The 17,239-nt window shown below is 45.8% G+C and overlaps 1 protein-coding gene across 2 annotated transcripts in view; it reads left to right on the plus strand.

The window, feature by feature from the left end:
* Positions 1 to 17,239, plus strand: part of LOC120958658 (transcription factor collier) — a 54,373-nt gene that overhangs the window by 12,259 nt on the left and 24,875 nt on the right. For both annotated transcript variants that reach the window (XM_040381610.2, XM_049608484.1), the window contains exons 5-6: positions 8,838 to 8,911; positions 10,442 to 10,510. In XM_040381610.2, the coding sequence (XP_040237544.1) occupies positions 8,838 to 8,911; positions 10,442 to 10,510 (143 nt within the window). The remainder of the gene's footprint in view (positions 1 to 8,837; positions 8,912 to 10,441; positions 10,511 to 17,239) is intronic.

A 17,239-nucleotide genomic window follows, 5' to 3' on the forward strand; every position in this document is an offset into this window, starting at 1 on the left:
CTTTTCTAAACAATTCACTTCTCTACACACATGGAAAGGTCAGCACGGCCAGAACAAAACTATCAATTTCCCGATTTCCGTGCCGAGATGCGGCGTTATAGCAATATAAAACTAACAACTTCATCCCAATCATTCCGATCTTCCGCGTGTATTGTACACCGAGACGGAGGCACTTCCTGACGTTCGACTGGTGCGTGTGAGGCTATCTATCATTCACATGCGACACCCCACCCGGCGTCATCCACCTAACGACCTCCTGTGTGGAAAGCGATTCCAACGTGTTTGACATTTGTAGCCGAGGGTTAAGAAAAACTCGCTGTCTCTCGCGTTGCCTAGGTAATCGCGTAGCCAGTTGCCCATATGTCAGCCCGAGCTTGGCTAGAGCGACGCCCGAATGCAAGAGCGACAGTTGTTGTATTTCGGTGGCAGGGTGTGTTATGGCGTGTTTCGGTAGTGAATCAAATCAAAAATTAACGCCTCATTTGATACAATTCGTACTGGCGCGAAGAGGACGAGACGACTCTTACTTTTTGGGGTCGTGCTACGTGCTACGAAATCGTGCTACGAAGTAACTCGCCCGCGATGTTGGGTAGGGTTCGTTGTTACCCGTGTGTCAAGTGCTTTGCCGGGCGAGGCGCACAACACAACAATGGATGTTTTGATTGAAATGCACTTTGCAATACAGTGTGCTGGTGGTGGTGGGATTGAGCACTGCCCGAAGTTCATTATATTCGCCGTACGCTTTCTTAATGAAGTCGACAATCGGCGAATGATAAATGTCGTCCGAGGGAGAAGGGGTTTGACAGTTGTCGTTAGTGTAATTCGTGGTACACGACCGTCCATATGGTAGCAATTGAGGCTGGCAGTAGGGAACGTTCGCTAATTTCTCGTGGCCGTACGAGTGACAGATTTTGCGTAGATGCATGGTCCAAGTCATAAATCATTACTCGGAATAAGAACACATCATATGATGGTGTTGGAATAGAACAAAATTATTCCTACTAAAATGTATGCTAGTGAAGAGTTCTCCAAAAAGAATCATAATTACCTGATTTCTACCAATAGCTCTTGTTTACAAAGCAGCTTTCATGAAATCCTCGATCATTAATAAACCCTAACTAACCCACAAACATGCTGTTGTACAATCCTCCAAAACAAACATCTTGTCCTACATCTTTGTATCCCCTCGTAATTGCATCTCGTCTAGTCCGGGGCTAATCCAGCGTAAACCAAAACATCCATTACGACAGGGCGACCTTTTCGTGCATCCTGTTAAGCTTCAAAGCCCAGCAGCACAACCTTCTAAAATCCCTCCCATATGTAGGAAAACTGATATCACCGTGGCCATGCTACACCCCAGCAGAGGGTGGTGGTGCACAATCGAACATCTGTAAATCAATTAAATTCTACTTACCGAGCCGGAAGAGGCCAATGTAATGGCTCCTTTCTTACCAAAATATACAGTAAATCTTTACCGAGAGGTAAAACTAGTCAAAAAAAAAACAAGAAGGTAAAGCATGCAGGCAATCTGGGTGATTTTCTAGCACCTCTAGAACCGAATATTTATGAAGCTCATCATCATCGGCCTAGCTTCAAGGCACGAAGTTTACGGAGAGTTCGTACTGTTTTTTTTGTTTCTAGTCCCGAAATCCAAGCTGTCCTAAAATCTATTAGCCCCGGCTTACAACCACTGATCCGACCGGCTAATCCAGCCGGATAACCACCACGGAGCCCGCAGTGACCGGTTTTTAATGGGTTTGTGTGTAGGGTGAGAGCAGGCAACACTGCTGCAGACAATCTGTCGTGCGGTCTGCCTACCTTTCAGGGGCGAGGTAAGAGCGAAAGATGATACGCGGGACGTGCGTTGGATGAGCTGGAAATTATGACAGGTTTTCGAAATTTTCGTTTGAAAAGAAAGATTGAGATAAAGAGAGAGAAAGAGAACACAGGAGAGTAAAATAGATGACGAGACTGATGGAAATGTAACACCAGACTGAACGGTGGCGTGGACTACCGCTGCACGAGGGGTGTAATAAATTGGGATCTAATCTTCTCTTCCAGCAGCAGGGAAAGCTGCCGCTACTGTTACGCACAGGGAAGTCTCACCAAAGGACGATCGCCTGAAGGGTTCTAGATAAAGTGCTTTAGATAAATGGGGAAAGCGGTTGAACGGGAGGACCAGTCGATGGGCCGACTGACTGTAGCTGACTAATTTCGAGGGACTTCCTCAAGGATTCGACCTTGAGGTTGGTCATCACCACTCACCCCAGCTGGATCCGGAATGCCTTTTGTTGTTGCAGTAAGACAATAAAGCGAACACGAGTTTGGTAATTGGAATTAATGATCCAACCGTTGTGGCTGACCGGTATTCTTCCACCCTGCCGCACGACACTTCCATAATGTGGCCTAACGAGCAACTCGAACATCCATTACACCTTCACAGACACACGATTCGAACGGTTGGAAACTTCCAATTCCTCTTTTGCACTCTTTGCACTCATCACACATCAAAATGAGCAACCATCATCACCAAACCCTCACTGGCCAAGGGGGTTTTTGCGCAATGCCAGCCTCATACCCGCGATGGCTTGAGCCGATTGCAGGCCAATTCGCAGCCGTAAATGTAGCGCAACAGCAGGGGCGGCTCACGCAGCAAACGAAATGATATAATTTAATAGGATATTCGATAGCGCACCGAACTGGTGCCGGCGCGCTACTGCGTGTGTGTGTGTTCGCTATCGGCTCGGCTGCATCATCAACTGGTATAAAATGGTAATTTGATTCACCCCTTCGGATTGGGCTTGCATGTGGCACTGCTCGCGCGCTAGGGGTTACATTTGGGCCGTAGATATCCTTGTTGATCGAACAAGAAAAAAGGGGGAAATGAACAATTGCACTTGAATGCGCTAAATGCGAAAAACAAACGTACCGACGCTGTACCAAACACGCTCAGCTGAGTAACGAGAAGTTACGACGCAACTTTACAGAAGTAGAAATTCAACACAAAAAAATCCATCTCTAACAACATACAAGCCCGTACATCAAATGTTGCAAGGGGTTTGATGCTTATCGCCTAGTTTGAATCACTTCCATACGGGGAAGAGTACGCGTGTGTATCTTGCGCCTCTTCCAATGGCTCTTATCGACCGTACTTTATCGGTTGTGCGTTGGGTTCTCTTATTTTTTCGTTTCTAAAGTTTAATCCGACACTTCTGGCCGTGCACGGCCCGCCACGTGGATGCCTTTGTGTGGGTCAAAATTTTAAAACGATTGGGCGGGTATTTGTTAATAGTTCTTTTTTTCCTCCTCTCCATTGATCGTCGTTGAAGGTGTTTGGTGCTTTCGAAAGCACTTCGTGGCAACTTCACATCTAATCGTTACGACAAATGGATAAAGGTTTTTGGCACACATGAGCAACTCGCTCTCACGATGATTAGACTGCGTGTTAAGCTGTTTGCGTACCAGAAGGTTAAGGAGGCAAAGGGGGAAAGGGTGTAGAATTTAAATTGAAGCAAGTGTCCTACAAGGAACGTGTCCGGTATTTAGTTTACGGTGTCGGATGTCTTCTGAAGAGTTGCAAACGCATGTCGGGGAGATTTGTTCGACAAACAGTGTTGAAGCGTGTTAGATGACAAAGGATTAAATTTATGATTTATTTACTCGTCAAACATAAATGATCTTATGATCGCTGTGAAGTTTTCCTCACAAAAAAATGATATCGATTCAGGTTTATGAATCATTGAATCGCTTGATTCATTCCGTCATCAATAAAAATCGCGGTCAATCGGTAAACTCCTGCGCCGCACTCTGCCCCAACTTCAATCCTACAAAAAGTCAAAAGGTAAAACTCAACAAGGGAACACACACACAAAAAACGTCCATCCAATCCTCACCGGGGACAATAAACTGTAACAAAGTGGAATCGGTACAGTGCAGCAAAAAGACACAACACACCTTGATGATGATCCCTGTGTATGTGCCGGAAGGCCAAACGGAAGGACGTGATGTTTCGCCCTGCTTTTTTTTTTTGTTGTTTTCATTTTCGGATGCGCAAGGGCTGGGCTTGGCTGCTTTATAATGCATGCCGCGCCCTTCTGTGTGTAAGTGTCCACCGTATCCAGCATTCATTCCGTTATCGGCCGTGGGCCAGCCGGTCGCCGGACATTTCAACTGGGCCAAATACCGAAATCATCCGTCGCATTTGATCCACCGCCCGGGAGGGTGACGGGGTCAGTTCGAGTCGGCAGTTTTTCATCATTCCATAACGGCATTTTTCCAGCCGGGTAAAAATGCGCTTTGCCTTTACTCTTTCCGACCGGTGTCAAGCCGTTTTTGGGGGGGGCAAGTGGTGTTTTTGTTCTTGTGTTGCTCGGCTAATGTTTCGCTTTTCAACTGGAGCAGCTTCTCGTAGGTTGATTCCATGTGTTTCACTTTGTTATCTTTGCTGTTGGAGCTCTCCTGGATCATTCTTTTAGTCCAGTGTCGCATCAACCATACGAAATCTGTTCACCATACCAGCATGACCCCAAAGTGTGCATGAAATAAATGCTAAAAATAAACGGGCGTTTTTGAACGAAATAAAAAAGTAGCAAAAAATTATTGAATCTCGTGCCCGATTGGCCCATGGAAAGTGGAACAAGCAAGAAAAAAAGAGTATGGGTAAAGTAAAAAAAAAGATTAAATCACGAACGCTGGGAAGGTTTCTCAAAAACGGAAGAATTTCACGGTAGATAAAAGTTCACTTGGCCGAAAAGGTTGAAATATTTATCTCGTTGTAAAGTATCGGTTTTGAACGGTCTGGGTATTTTAATTATTTAGGAATGAAAAATAGCATATAGTGAATTAGAAGGAAGCAAAAGAGAACAAAATGTGGAAATGGGAATGAATAGAAAATGATACATGTTTTATAAATCGTAAATACATACAAAAAAGGCGAGAAAAGGTTAAGAGTGCATAAAACAAAGATACAAATAGAAAAAAGACGTACAACATGATGCAGACAAATAGACAAAACACTATCATAAAATACGAAAACTGTAACAAGTGCATATAGTTCTGTAAAAGAACATAAATAACGTTCTGGTCTCATCTCCGATTTCCTCTTCATTCCACTTTTCATCGCATCTAAATCTTCTAATTTCAATATAACACCACAAACCACAGTACAAACGAGCTAAATTGACACAAATTAACACGCCGCTCACACAAATCACACCGTCAATTCAGCTGTTAATTTTTGCAAACGACACACAGTAAACCGCAAACCACGCAGAAACGGTACACTAAAGTCTTGTAAAAAGAGCGACAAAAAACCAGAACCACTACAACAGTGTGCAATAAAGTTGTTGGAACGTGTGTTGGTTGCAATGTCGGTGGAAAATTGCGCCGGTTTTTTTATGTTTCGAACTGCATCGTTTGCATATTTGGAGTATGTACATGTACATGTGTGTATGGAACAAGCGCAGCAAAACAAAAAAGCCAAGCCTCTCCTGTTTTATGGTTGTTTTAGTCCACACGCTACACACGTCGGATTGCAGGTACCGATTGGGAAGTTATTTCGTTTCGCCGTCCATATCCCTGCCACAGTGCCAGTCTATCTGCAGCACAGATCTGCCATTGCTCTTTTTGCGTTCCGGTTAAACTTCCTGTTAAAAATTTCAGTTAAAGTCTCTGATGCTGTATGCCTCTCTTGCTGAGGATTCTTTTTTTACCATTGCTTTACCACGCGCCTGTTGTTGTTGTTTACAATTCAAATCATTCTCTTGGGGAAAGCGTTTATCCGTCCGCTTCGGTAGTTTGGTGCTTTTTTTTGCCTTGCTGTTGTGTGCAGACTGGCAGACAAGCATAGAGATATCGAGGGCAGTACGATCCACTACCAATCACGCGTTCACTGGTGTGTCCGGCTTTTTTTTTTCGTTTTCCTGTAACGTATAAAAGTGTCAGCAACGAGGGCAAAAACGCACAGTACAAACGAGTTACCGGTAAACCGTCCCGCAATGATATTACACTGATGGCATTTTATTATGAGTTGTCGCTCGTTTACATCCACCGAAGGTGGTGGTGTCCTCTGATCCTCTGGACACACAGACACACAGCCTGCCATTAGATAAATTGAATGCATTACACTGAGTGCTGTGCACTTGACAAATCCCGCGAATTAGTGTCGCGTGCTCAAATATGCAAAATGTGCCTACATAAAAGAACTCACTTCAGAGGAAAAGCGGCCTACAAACATACGAAAACATACGCAAAAACGAACACAACTGTACGGATTAATATGTTCGTGCTTGAGAATAATCCATCAAACTGGTCAAACTATCGATTTCATTACATCTCAACCGGGGAATGGGGAAAGGAAACGAGATGGCCCACTAAATAGCGGTGCTGAGTAGGGGGGGGGGGACCACACTTCCACAAACAAAACATCTGGTGTTTTTGGAGGGCGCACATTCGATACGGTATTTAAATGTGCGTATGTGCCCCTTTTCCCATGCTCTCGAAAACGGAAACGGAAAACTTAATTGTATTTGTTTTGCCTTCGGTTGATTTTTTTTTTCATTCCCGTTGTTGCTTTCAAATCTTTGCCGAGAGAATGCTTCCACGTGCCAACACGTGGTTTTTCTTTCCCGGCTGCTAATAAGTAAGACATATGGATCGGGGCAACCTAAGCCAACAAGCTGACACGTGGCGCACGCCCCGGAGTCGGCCGTGGGTCGCGTGCCATCGATAATCGGAACATCAGCGCACCCGAAGGCAGGGAGAGAGAGAGGGGGGAGTAGACAGGAAGTAATACCGGAATGATGATGAGGCAATGCCAATCCGTCTGGGCCGAGTCGACCTTCACCATTCGGGGAAGTGATTAAAATTTACACAATCACTTCCCCGGGCGCTCGGGTGTTTACTTTCGTAGACAGAGAAGAGGCAGCGAGTGAGCGTCGAATACGAAAGATAGAGCAATACGAGTCACGTGGCTTAGGGATACGGCGGAGGGCGGCGGTTATGCAAGTAGCCGTGGAAAAATTGGTCTTTGGTCGTCCAATTCAGTAGCTTATCAAATTATGGACGATGGATGGCAACAATGAACCGATCGGTTGACGTTCCAAAAATAACTGGAGGATGCATTCTTTGATTGTAATAGGTTATCACGCCCCTGTGGGTAGATGTATGATGAATGATTGCATGTTACCTATGCTCGTAATAATGTTAGGAGATATCGAACACACTGCCAAGATATTGGTTGATTATGTCCCAAGTACATAAAAACATAAATTCCATTCGGCAATGTATTCCAGTCCTTGGAGTTCTAGCGCTAACGATGGGATACCTCGGAACATTGTCTTTTTTATGAAAAAGAACTACTACCTATGCCTTTTACTTAAAATCCAATTTATTCAACATTGAACTCTAACGTACTCTGGAGAAATTGGAAGTCTTGTTAGGTCTTCTTGGGGGATAAGCTCTTAAAAAGCTTGTCTCTGGAAGATTAAGAAAAGTTTGATTTTTAAATGTATACTACCTTTTACTATCATTAGAAGTATACTTGAAAAAATATACTTTTTGAAATCTTCAAATGATCTCAGACTTTTTGATAGTTTGTTGGAACATTTCAAGCTCTAAATTCATTAAATCTAAAAAATATGTCATCTTTTAAAGAAATATATTCATGCTGATGGCTAATTAAGCTTCCTGATACGTACCCAGCTCCTAGTATCATGGAGCGCTATAAAAACACAAATGTAACCCGATGTACACCAACTCCTAGAGTAGTACGTATCTGAACTGCCGACAAAATGCTCCGTCTCCCCATACCCAGACCATACCATGGTAAACGTATAATTCTTTCAAACATTGCACATCACACCGGGGCAACACTTTAACCTGCTCTCTCGCGTGCCAATGGTGAGTTTATTTCGCATTGTTTATCAGCTGAATTTTTCATGCCTTTCGGCACACACTAACAGCAGAGCAGAGCGGGTACAGCCGCAACGCAAACAGCACGGCCACACAGACGACGATGACTCCCCCTTTACCGTCCCTTGTAGGTCTGTTGGCTTTGCAGAGCAAAGCACTGTTTACCTTAGATATTATTGCACATGGACAGACGGCATTGGACGGCTACCGAAAAACGACGCCGGGCACACGTGTCTGTTTGTCTTCAAACAGCGTCACAAGCGCGAGAAGGAGTCGGTAGCAAGTAATCGCACACTATCCCCGTTCTGTCGTTGCTGGCACTGGAGCGGGAACTTCTAGTATTTTTTGTTTTATTTGTCGTGGCTTTCCTTGCTGCCTCTGTTCGCCTCGTGTCCAATGTTTTGCTGTGCTGTGATATTTTCCCTCTATTTCCTTGCCTCGCTGGTAAGCTGTAATAAATGCTCCAGTTGACAGTATTATTAATGGTTGGCAAACACAGAACCATAGGGTTGGACGTTGTGGCTTCTTCGTGTCCTTGCATGTTCCGTTCTCCAAAAGAACAAGGACACCGGTAATGTCCGGCAGCGTGGTCGATGTCTACCTTGGCAGCGTTGGAGTATAGACGTGGGCACTGTGGAGCAAAGGGTTTAGCGGTCGATGTTGTTCTACCAAACGACCGCACGAATGCCACATAAACACCAACCAACATCAGCTGTGCCAGGGCACAGGGGACGGAACGAGGGCATGGGACGATCCTACGTGCAACAGGATGACACCAGTGACCAGTGGCCGTATTTCAATCGCTTCCCATAAAGAAGCTGTTTATTTGGCCATTTAGTATCGATTCTAATCGGTTGTGCAGTAGTTTTGTACCGTACCTCTCTTTGCTAACTATTTTCTTTTTTACTTCTTTTCCTCCTTTGCAGGCAATCGTGTACGAAGGACAGGACAAGAACCCGGAGATGTGCCGAGTACTGCTGACGCACGAGGTCATGTGCAGGTGAGTAACTGGCAAAAAACAACGAAGGTGGAAATAGTTTTACCCCGGTTTTAGTTTCAATATCGCATGGAAACTTCTTGCTGAAAGAGAAAAAGAGCTTAATGACAGCAGCTGCCACAGTGTAATCCGATTTCCGTTCATCCACGCCTGACGGAGTTGGTATGGTTGTGCTACGAGAACTCTTCCTGCTCGGCTAAACTGTCAAAAGGTCAAGTGGTTCATTCTTACGCACGCCAACCTGTCAGTGGAGCAGTAGCTTAACAAAGATACACACACACACAGAGAAGATTCAGATACGCAGTTAGGATTTTTTTAGTGCCGTGTAGCTTTAACTTTGTATCCTCCAAAAGTGGAGCAAATTTTGTGCAGCAGAAATCTACCATATCCTTCATCTTCCTCCCAAGAAAAATCCTAGGCGTTACGGAACGTTACGCATCTCCAACACGGACAAAAACTGAATACGTGTGCCTATTTTTATGGCTTTGGCCATTCGCTTCCCAATGCCAATGCTGCCCCCACCCCCGTTGGTCCCATCGTGCGACATCTTCGGTGATTGGTAGGCGACGACGCGTCTCCACCTCCTCACATCCCAGTCGGTTGTCCACCGTCCGCCAAAAACCTACAGCTTCCGGGCGATTGGAACCTCCCCTGGGACTGGGCGAAACGAAAAATCGAACATCTTTCCCTGTCGATGAATGTCCTCCGAAGCGAAACATTCATTTTTCCTCCTGCGAGGCAAAACTGCCCGCGCCCGTCTTATCCGGAAGTGTGCGTGTGCGTGTTCACGCCATTTTGTGTGCCGTTGTGCGCTCAGAAAACATCCGGCAAACGTCCGGGAAAGGTTAAGATGACCGTATATGAGCCTGTGTGTGTATGTGTTTGCTTGTTTGCCTAGTGCGACGAAGCTTTAAGTGTCTGTGAGGAAAAACATCTCCAGAACGCCCGGTTTGCCATCTCCACCGAGCAAGACCGAGCGGGACAAAGCCGTCCCCCTGCAGGAACAGGAATTCTTGCCAATCAATATTTTGGCGGAGGCCGAGCAATAAAAACTGCTGAAGAAAGACACATTTCTACACCGGGGAAGGGCCTGATATGGTGTACGAAGCAGGAAGTTTATTTTTATGTGAGATTAAACTTCGGAAACTAGTTCAAATATGTTGCTGAAGGTGGTTTGGGATACGAGAAACGGGGACAGGAAAGAAGAGACAGGCTAGATAATATTGTTTATTGGACGGTACAAATCAATGTTCCATTTTGGATTTGTAGTTCGTACACGCAGATGGGTAGGGCTTCTGCATAAGATAGCAACTTTATAGAGATCAGATGTTGATTTTTGAACAAATAGATGGAATAGAACACTTTAAGACGATAGGAACTAATCAACTAAAAGCTACTAAGGTACCTACCCTTCCCTTTGACGTTTTACGTTTGTTTACGTCTGGTATTTACATTGATACTAGAAAACTATCCCGATAGTGTCCAAGGTATTCTATTCTAACGATATTTCCTTCTATTCTTCCCAATTTCTAGCCGATGCTGCGACAAGAAGAGCTGCGGCAATCGAAACGAAACGCCATCAGATCCTGTGATTATCGATCGGTAAGTGTAACATGTCCAATCTTCTTCTCAACCCCGCGCACGCCCTCAACAACTTAATTGAGGCGACATCGATCGACTGTCGCGCTAGAAGAGGGGGGATATACGACTTCACACACCACAGTGCACGCAGTTGCACGATAATTACATTTAAAACTACCCCCTAGGATCCTTCACAAGAACGAGAGTGAGCGTGCGCGTATCGAACCCGGTCATTAGCTTGCTCGACCTCGATTCTCAGTAACTCCGCGTGGGTGTTCCGCCGAAATTATTTCGCACACAAACCCTCGACGACACGCCGATGCGAGGAAGTGGTCCAACGCAACCGACGTCTACATCAAATTTGATGTACGTTCTACGTGCGATGGTGGGTGAGGGGGTGTTGGAGGGGTTGAATAATTAATACAAATTAAAGCCTCTGTCTCTCTTCCCCCCCCCCTCTGAAAACTGTACCGAGTTCGCATTGATGTCGTTATTTTAGGGTACAATCTTGCGAAGTGGTTCCGTTTGGCCGTTCAAGAAAAAGCACGCCAAAGAGGAGATGTGTTTTTCGGAGTTTTTTTTTTTGTTCTTTTGGGGAAATTTGTAAAATACTTGAAATACGTATATCATCATGTGTGTGTGTGTGTGCGTTTGGGGTAGTTTTTATACATCTTCGCATTAATTTTATCTTCCCGGCAGTGTCCAACCGTCCGTCGTTCGCGGGACAGCGGGATTGATCATTGAAATTCCGCGCGCATGTTTTGCACCCGAACCTACCACGTTTCGTCGCGGTAGATCCTCAGTGCGGTCGGTCGATCGATCGAGCACTGCAAGTGATTGTCTTGGCCCGGAGGCCTCGGCCAGCCAGTCGGACACACACGGCGCGGACACGTTTTTCCTGCTGCCTGCTGCGGAGCTGGTCGGTTTTGAGCCGCACTCCGTGTTGCTGCTTTATTTATTTCGCTCCAATCACGCCGGGAAGAGAGAAAATATGGGAAGGACAGGTATTTTTCTGATTGACTGCGACCACACACGAGCGGTATTTCGTACTTGGCAGCAGCAGGCAGCAGCGCACTGGAAAAGGATGGTTCGAATGGAGAGAAGGCAAAAAAAACCAGCACACACACATACACTCCAAAACACACACACACACAGCTGCGTGCGTGAAAGAGTAGCGAGGCAGTAGCTTTTCCGATCCGATCAGTCAACCGCAATAAGGCAGCGCGCGATATGACAGCCGATCAAGATTGTGACGCTCATTAGCGTCATATATTTCATCTATTTGACACTTGGCTTGCGCGGCGACGATCGACTACTAAGCGAGCGCGCGTCAGACGCTAGCGTGCGCGTCGTTGATCGTGCGTGGTCCTTTTTAGGGCGTTCGAGCCGCGAGCGTCTCGGTCTTAGTGTGGAATTACGGGGAACTATCTGGATCGTTTACAGCCCTAATGTGATAAGCTGGATTGTGGATTCCGGTGAGCCAGATTTATAGGCGTACATTGTGGCATTAAAAACAAAGGTATGGTCCATAACTTCCTCGCAAAGCGATCATACGCTACATGGCAGGCATGTTAATGTGGTTTTTGCCGCACGGCACACGGTGAGGTGAGATGCCACCAGAGCAAACATTTCCATCTGTCACGTCGGTACGCTCCAATCACGCACTCGAACTACATTCCGACCCGGCACTTAATCGTGTACCGAACCAAAAGCTGCACACCAGATCCAAAAACGGTAGATCACAACCCGCAAGCGTGGCTTTTGACCGAATTCCGTCACGATGGATGATGGTGTTTTTTTGCTTCTCCACCAACCCGAAGGGAAGAGAGGTCATCCGGGCTGTGCAAAACTTGGCTGTGAAATATGCAACTCCACTTGGAATTCGATCGCATGGACACACACACGGACAAAGATCGAACTCGTCGGCATCTTCACAAGCTGTGCCGGTGCCCAACTTGCCCAACACAATCGTGCTTTAACGATCAGCGTGATGAAAGGCGAATAACTTATCTCCTCTCTGTAAAGCTAACGAGCAGGCGGCAAAAAAGGCGAAAACAACCACCCTTCAGGTCTGAGAATGTGACTTTCTCTCTCTCCATCTCCTTAGTAACCCTGATCTACTAAAGACAAAAGCTAATAACAATAATAGTAACGGTGCACAATCAATCAATCTAAAATCGAATGCTAAATGGGCCTTTTCCATTTCCCCGGGCCTTTGTGGATGCGTTTTGGACGCGTCCGGCGCGTCAGAACTCGTACGCACACGTGTCACACAAGCACGGGTGGCTCGTGTAGCCTTTCCCTGTTCGCCCGCGTAGTCCTAGGCGAGACCCGCACGTACCGGTTTGGCCAGTTTGGCGTCATAAATTGTGCTAGGCTATGAGGCTCTGGGTGGACAGAGCGCATCGTATGACAGAGGCTGGTGGGTTTTAGTGCTGCAAATGGAATTATTATTAATTCCATGATGCTTTATTGCTCGCTTCTTTGCCCGTCTAGGCATGAACAAATGTCCAGACAAAGCGCGCTCTTGCAAAGACATTGTGTGGGTATTTTTTGTTTTATGTTCCAAGAAGTTGTGATGAGATTTAGCAAGAAACGTGGCTATTGAAGCCATTTCTGGAATGATCAGTCAGTGCACTTTTTGCTTATTTTAACTATCTCTATCTTCTTCTTTTGATAAGAAATTGGTGTCCCTTGGGTTTGCTTTGCCTCTTACAAAACCACTTTTTCCATTATTTATGAATTTTCCACAAATATTTCGAAGTTATAGCAACAGCATTTAAACTATATTGTACCCATTCCATCCCAAACGATTGAGTGAATTAATAATTTGTAATAGAATCAATAAACGTTGTATTTTATTTACACAATTTTGAAATTTATGGTTACATTCTACAACCATATCGTTAAATAAAATACCACCTCTGTAAATCCACCCGTTTGTCAATAACTATATCGCCGGCAAGGCAACCAGGGCAACAAAACAAAAGAGAAAAAAAACCCAACAATCCGCACGCTTGCACGATCAGTAACGACAGCAGAACGATGAGAGAACGAAAACAAAAAATCCAACGAACAAATCGTGCCTCGAAAGGCATTCCCTGCGTTAAGACAAAGCGAAACCAAAAAAGATACAACCTCTTTCGCCCATGAACACATGTGTGCAGCCGCGCACACGGAAGCGGTTGGTGGTTTATCGCGGTCAAAGCCCTTGAGTTTGCGCACGCGGCTTAAGAAGCTGGCTCGGCTGACTTAAGGACGAAGAAAGGCACGATACATAATTCATCTTCATCAGCTTGTTGCGCGTAACGTCGAGGAGAGGGATGTTGTTTTTTTTTTTTTGTTGTTCATGCACACATTTTTGTTTTGCTACAAAGGTTTGCTCATTGTTGGGAGGAGGCTTTTTTTCGCTGTGCCGTTTGTACCAGAGCAACTACTGCAAGTTGAACGTCATCTATCTCTCTCTTTCGTCGTCTCAGAAAAAATGCAAGAAAGACAGGGACAGAAAGACATAAAACGGGGCAGAAAGATTGAGCACGAGCGGGCACGAGACGGCGGCTTCAATATCCATATCACGTGCCATTTTTGACTTTAACAATAAACATTACAAAATTGGCATCACAATCATCGGCCGTCTTTATTTTTATTCAATTAGAAGCCGTCCACCTCTGCACCGATCCGGCACGGGGTGATGCGACAGGGAGTATTTGTCACGGGAAAAGGGGAGGAGGAAGGTTGAAGCGCGCGGAACTGGAGCGAACGCGTCAACGCGTCACGAAGTGAGCGCAAAAAGCGCCCGCAAACGGGATCGCAAGGCTTGGAGAGGAGGAAAGTCGAACCCGGACGGCTTCTCTCTGATCCTATTTCATCCGCTGCGGAATGGACAGTAAAGGGGTGATGGGGGGGGGATGAAAAGGGAGAAGTGCTTACGGTGTCTGTCAGCGGTGCCGGCACAAGTCTTGTAAAAGTTTCTCCGTCCGAAAAGACTTTGCTGCACAAGTCTTGCCGGTCCCCTGGACTGTTCGATCGGCGGTCCAAGCTGTCGAACCGTTTCGTTCTCGAAATGTCGAAAGGCGATAGGAAAATTGTTACCAAACGGTTCGGGACACTTGTAACTGATATCCTTTGCGGTTTATTTTTGCTGTGCTATGGGGAGCGGGGGTGTTTGTGAAGGCGGTAGAACAAGAGATGACAGGGTTTAATAGTATTTGGTCGTCGTGCTCACTTGTGCGGTAAGGAGTAATTCAATTTGTACTAAAAGCACGAGATCACAATCGTTTGGTGCAAAACTTGCTCATAGTAGGTTAAGGAATAAAACAAGTTGAATCTAGAAAAAAGAAAATTAGGAAATATAATTAAAACATACATACACAGTAACAAAAATATATAAATTCGTGGCAAATTTAAGGAAATGAAAGGAAATTTACTATACATAACACTGGAAAAGGAAAGCAACAAAGTTGCATAACATTAACAACTCATACAATATTGAACTAAAATCTTTAAAAGAAACTTAAAACTAAATAACATAGAAGAAAAAAACAAGCAAAAAAATGATGAACAAACAACAATGCAATGATATGCAAATCTAAATATGTCAATTTCCTCCCAAAGTAAATCATCAATTAAAGTAAGAAACAAACAACCTCTACTCTGTAGAGCATGTCTATCTGTTGGCGTCCCTTTCGCGACAAAAGAAGCGCTACCGACACCGCATTACGCACAGCCTAGCGCAAACGGTCACGTGTGGTCTACGCGAAGATTACCACAATCAACTGCACGTGGCGTTTAGATTGTCAAACATCGAACATCGGCACTGCTTCCAATCAAACAACTTCACTACACGAACGCCGGCCCGCCCAGCTGCACCCGGCCGCAAGCGTGTACGGCGCATGTAAACACGCAGCTCTCGCAAGGGCGCAAGTACTCGGCATACTCGGCGGCGGCCATTAAAATTCCTGCCCCTTTCAGCGCTCGGGTGGCCGTGCTCGACAAACGACGAATTAATTGAATCTTTCAAAAATGTCGACAATGCAAATGTGTGCAAAGCCGAGCGCAGCAGCAGCCACATCTCCGGCTTGGTTGAGTTGTTCGGTTTTTACCTGCGGACACAGAAGGCAGAACCTCGCGAGACAACGTCACAGTGGACATTAGCATAAAAAGGGACTCCCCCCAGTTCCCCGATCCGACCGTGGGGTTGACTGCCGTTCAGATTGGAGGTTGTTACCTTATGCGGCTGCTTCCGAAAAGACGCAGCACGATCGCGCACAGTTCGGACCATGATCTACGACAATGCTCGATGCTTGTTGTCCGCGCACTGAGGCGACATTCAACTCCTGTGGTCCGGTCAGCGCAAACACTCAGCGCAGCCGAACGCGGTGTGCACCCTTTGCAAACCCCTCCTGACATGCTGAAGGGACGAAACGGAGCGACGGGAATGGAATATAAATAAAAGCGAAGTGGATGACGGAAACTGCTGTGGCACACAAAACGAAACAACAACTAAAAAAACCCAAACGATCGCGAACGACAGCGAACGCAACGCACATGGCATCTGCGCGACATCACTCACTTAATTTGTAGCCAATCGGAAAAAGGTAATGCCGGCTTTTTCGCCTCCCAGAGTTGTTGCTTTGTGCAGGACGGAGCACACGACGAAAGAAGACATCCCAAGTGCTGGTCGCTATGGATGTCCGTGCGGGGAGGGGGAAGAAAGACGGGATCCCGAATACGTTGACGATCTGCTCGTGCTGGAGCATTTCGATTGTATTTTAATGGTGTCTAACCTCCCGTGCGGTCTTCCAACCGCTGCTGCCGTAAGCCGGTGATCTCTCTAACGAGTGTACCATTTTAGACAAATTCTTGCTAGAGTGTCCCCAACAACACACAACCTGCCAAGAGGTGGCGAACAAAGCACCACTTACGCAAGGCACGAAAAGCTTCCTTTTATGATACAGGAACTCATAAATATTTCATCACAAGCGTGTCCGGTAAGCTCCTTAGGTCCTAGGGCTTTGGCTCTTGGCGGCCTATCCAAGCGGAGGCTACATATATCCCCCTAGCCTAGACGCGAAGACCTGATATGTAGTGAAGTTGGACACTTTCGTCAAAGTTTTGGTGTACTGGAGATGCTGAATGCAACAAAATTCTTGGGATGATTATGAGAATCGCAAAATCATAACTGACTGGGTATCATGCCTTCTGTTAGGGAGGCTATTTCATCGCCTTTTATACCGACCCACCGATATCGGAAACCATTGAACATAGTGAGCAGAAACAATCAAATAAACTTTAATAAGATTGATTCCATCTAGTGAATCCATACTCGTGCAGCCATCTCTTCCTCAAGAACTGCTTGCGTCGTACGGAATACAGCGGGTTCGAGAACGAATACGACAGAACGAACCCATACGCATACGCACAACAACAAAAAAACTCACCAACCTCATCACTGGAATGTCTTTTACTGTCAGACTGTGTTGTCATAACTGTGATGATTCCACTTGGGCGGACGGTTCGTCGCGCTCGGCGCTTCCCGAGGTTCCCTTTCAGTTCCGCACCAAATCGGTACAACAACAACCCATTCTCTTCGGCTGGCTTCACCATAAATGGGTTGAAAGTTAGCAAACCTGGCCTCGGGGACCCGACGCAAGTGTGTATGATTTATGATCTGCTTGTCTCGAGGGCATGGGGACAGTGCAGACGGGGGCAACATAGTAACGCACGAAACGTCGCTCCGAAAATCTTACC

The sequence above is a fragment of the Anopheles coluzzii genome, chromosome 3 (assembly GCF_943734685.1).
Source record: "Anopheles coluzzii chromosome 3, AcolN3, whole genome shotgun sequence".
NCBI classification, from domain to species: Eukaryota; Metazoa; Arthropoda; class Insecta; order Diptera; family Culicidae; genus Anopheles; species Anopheles coluzzii.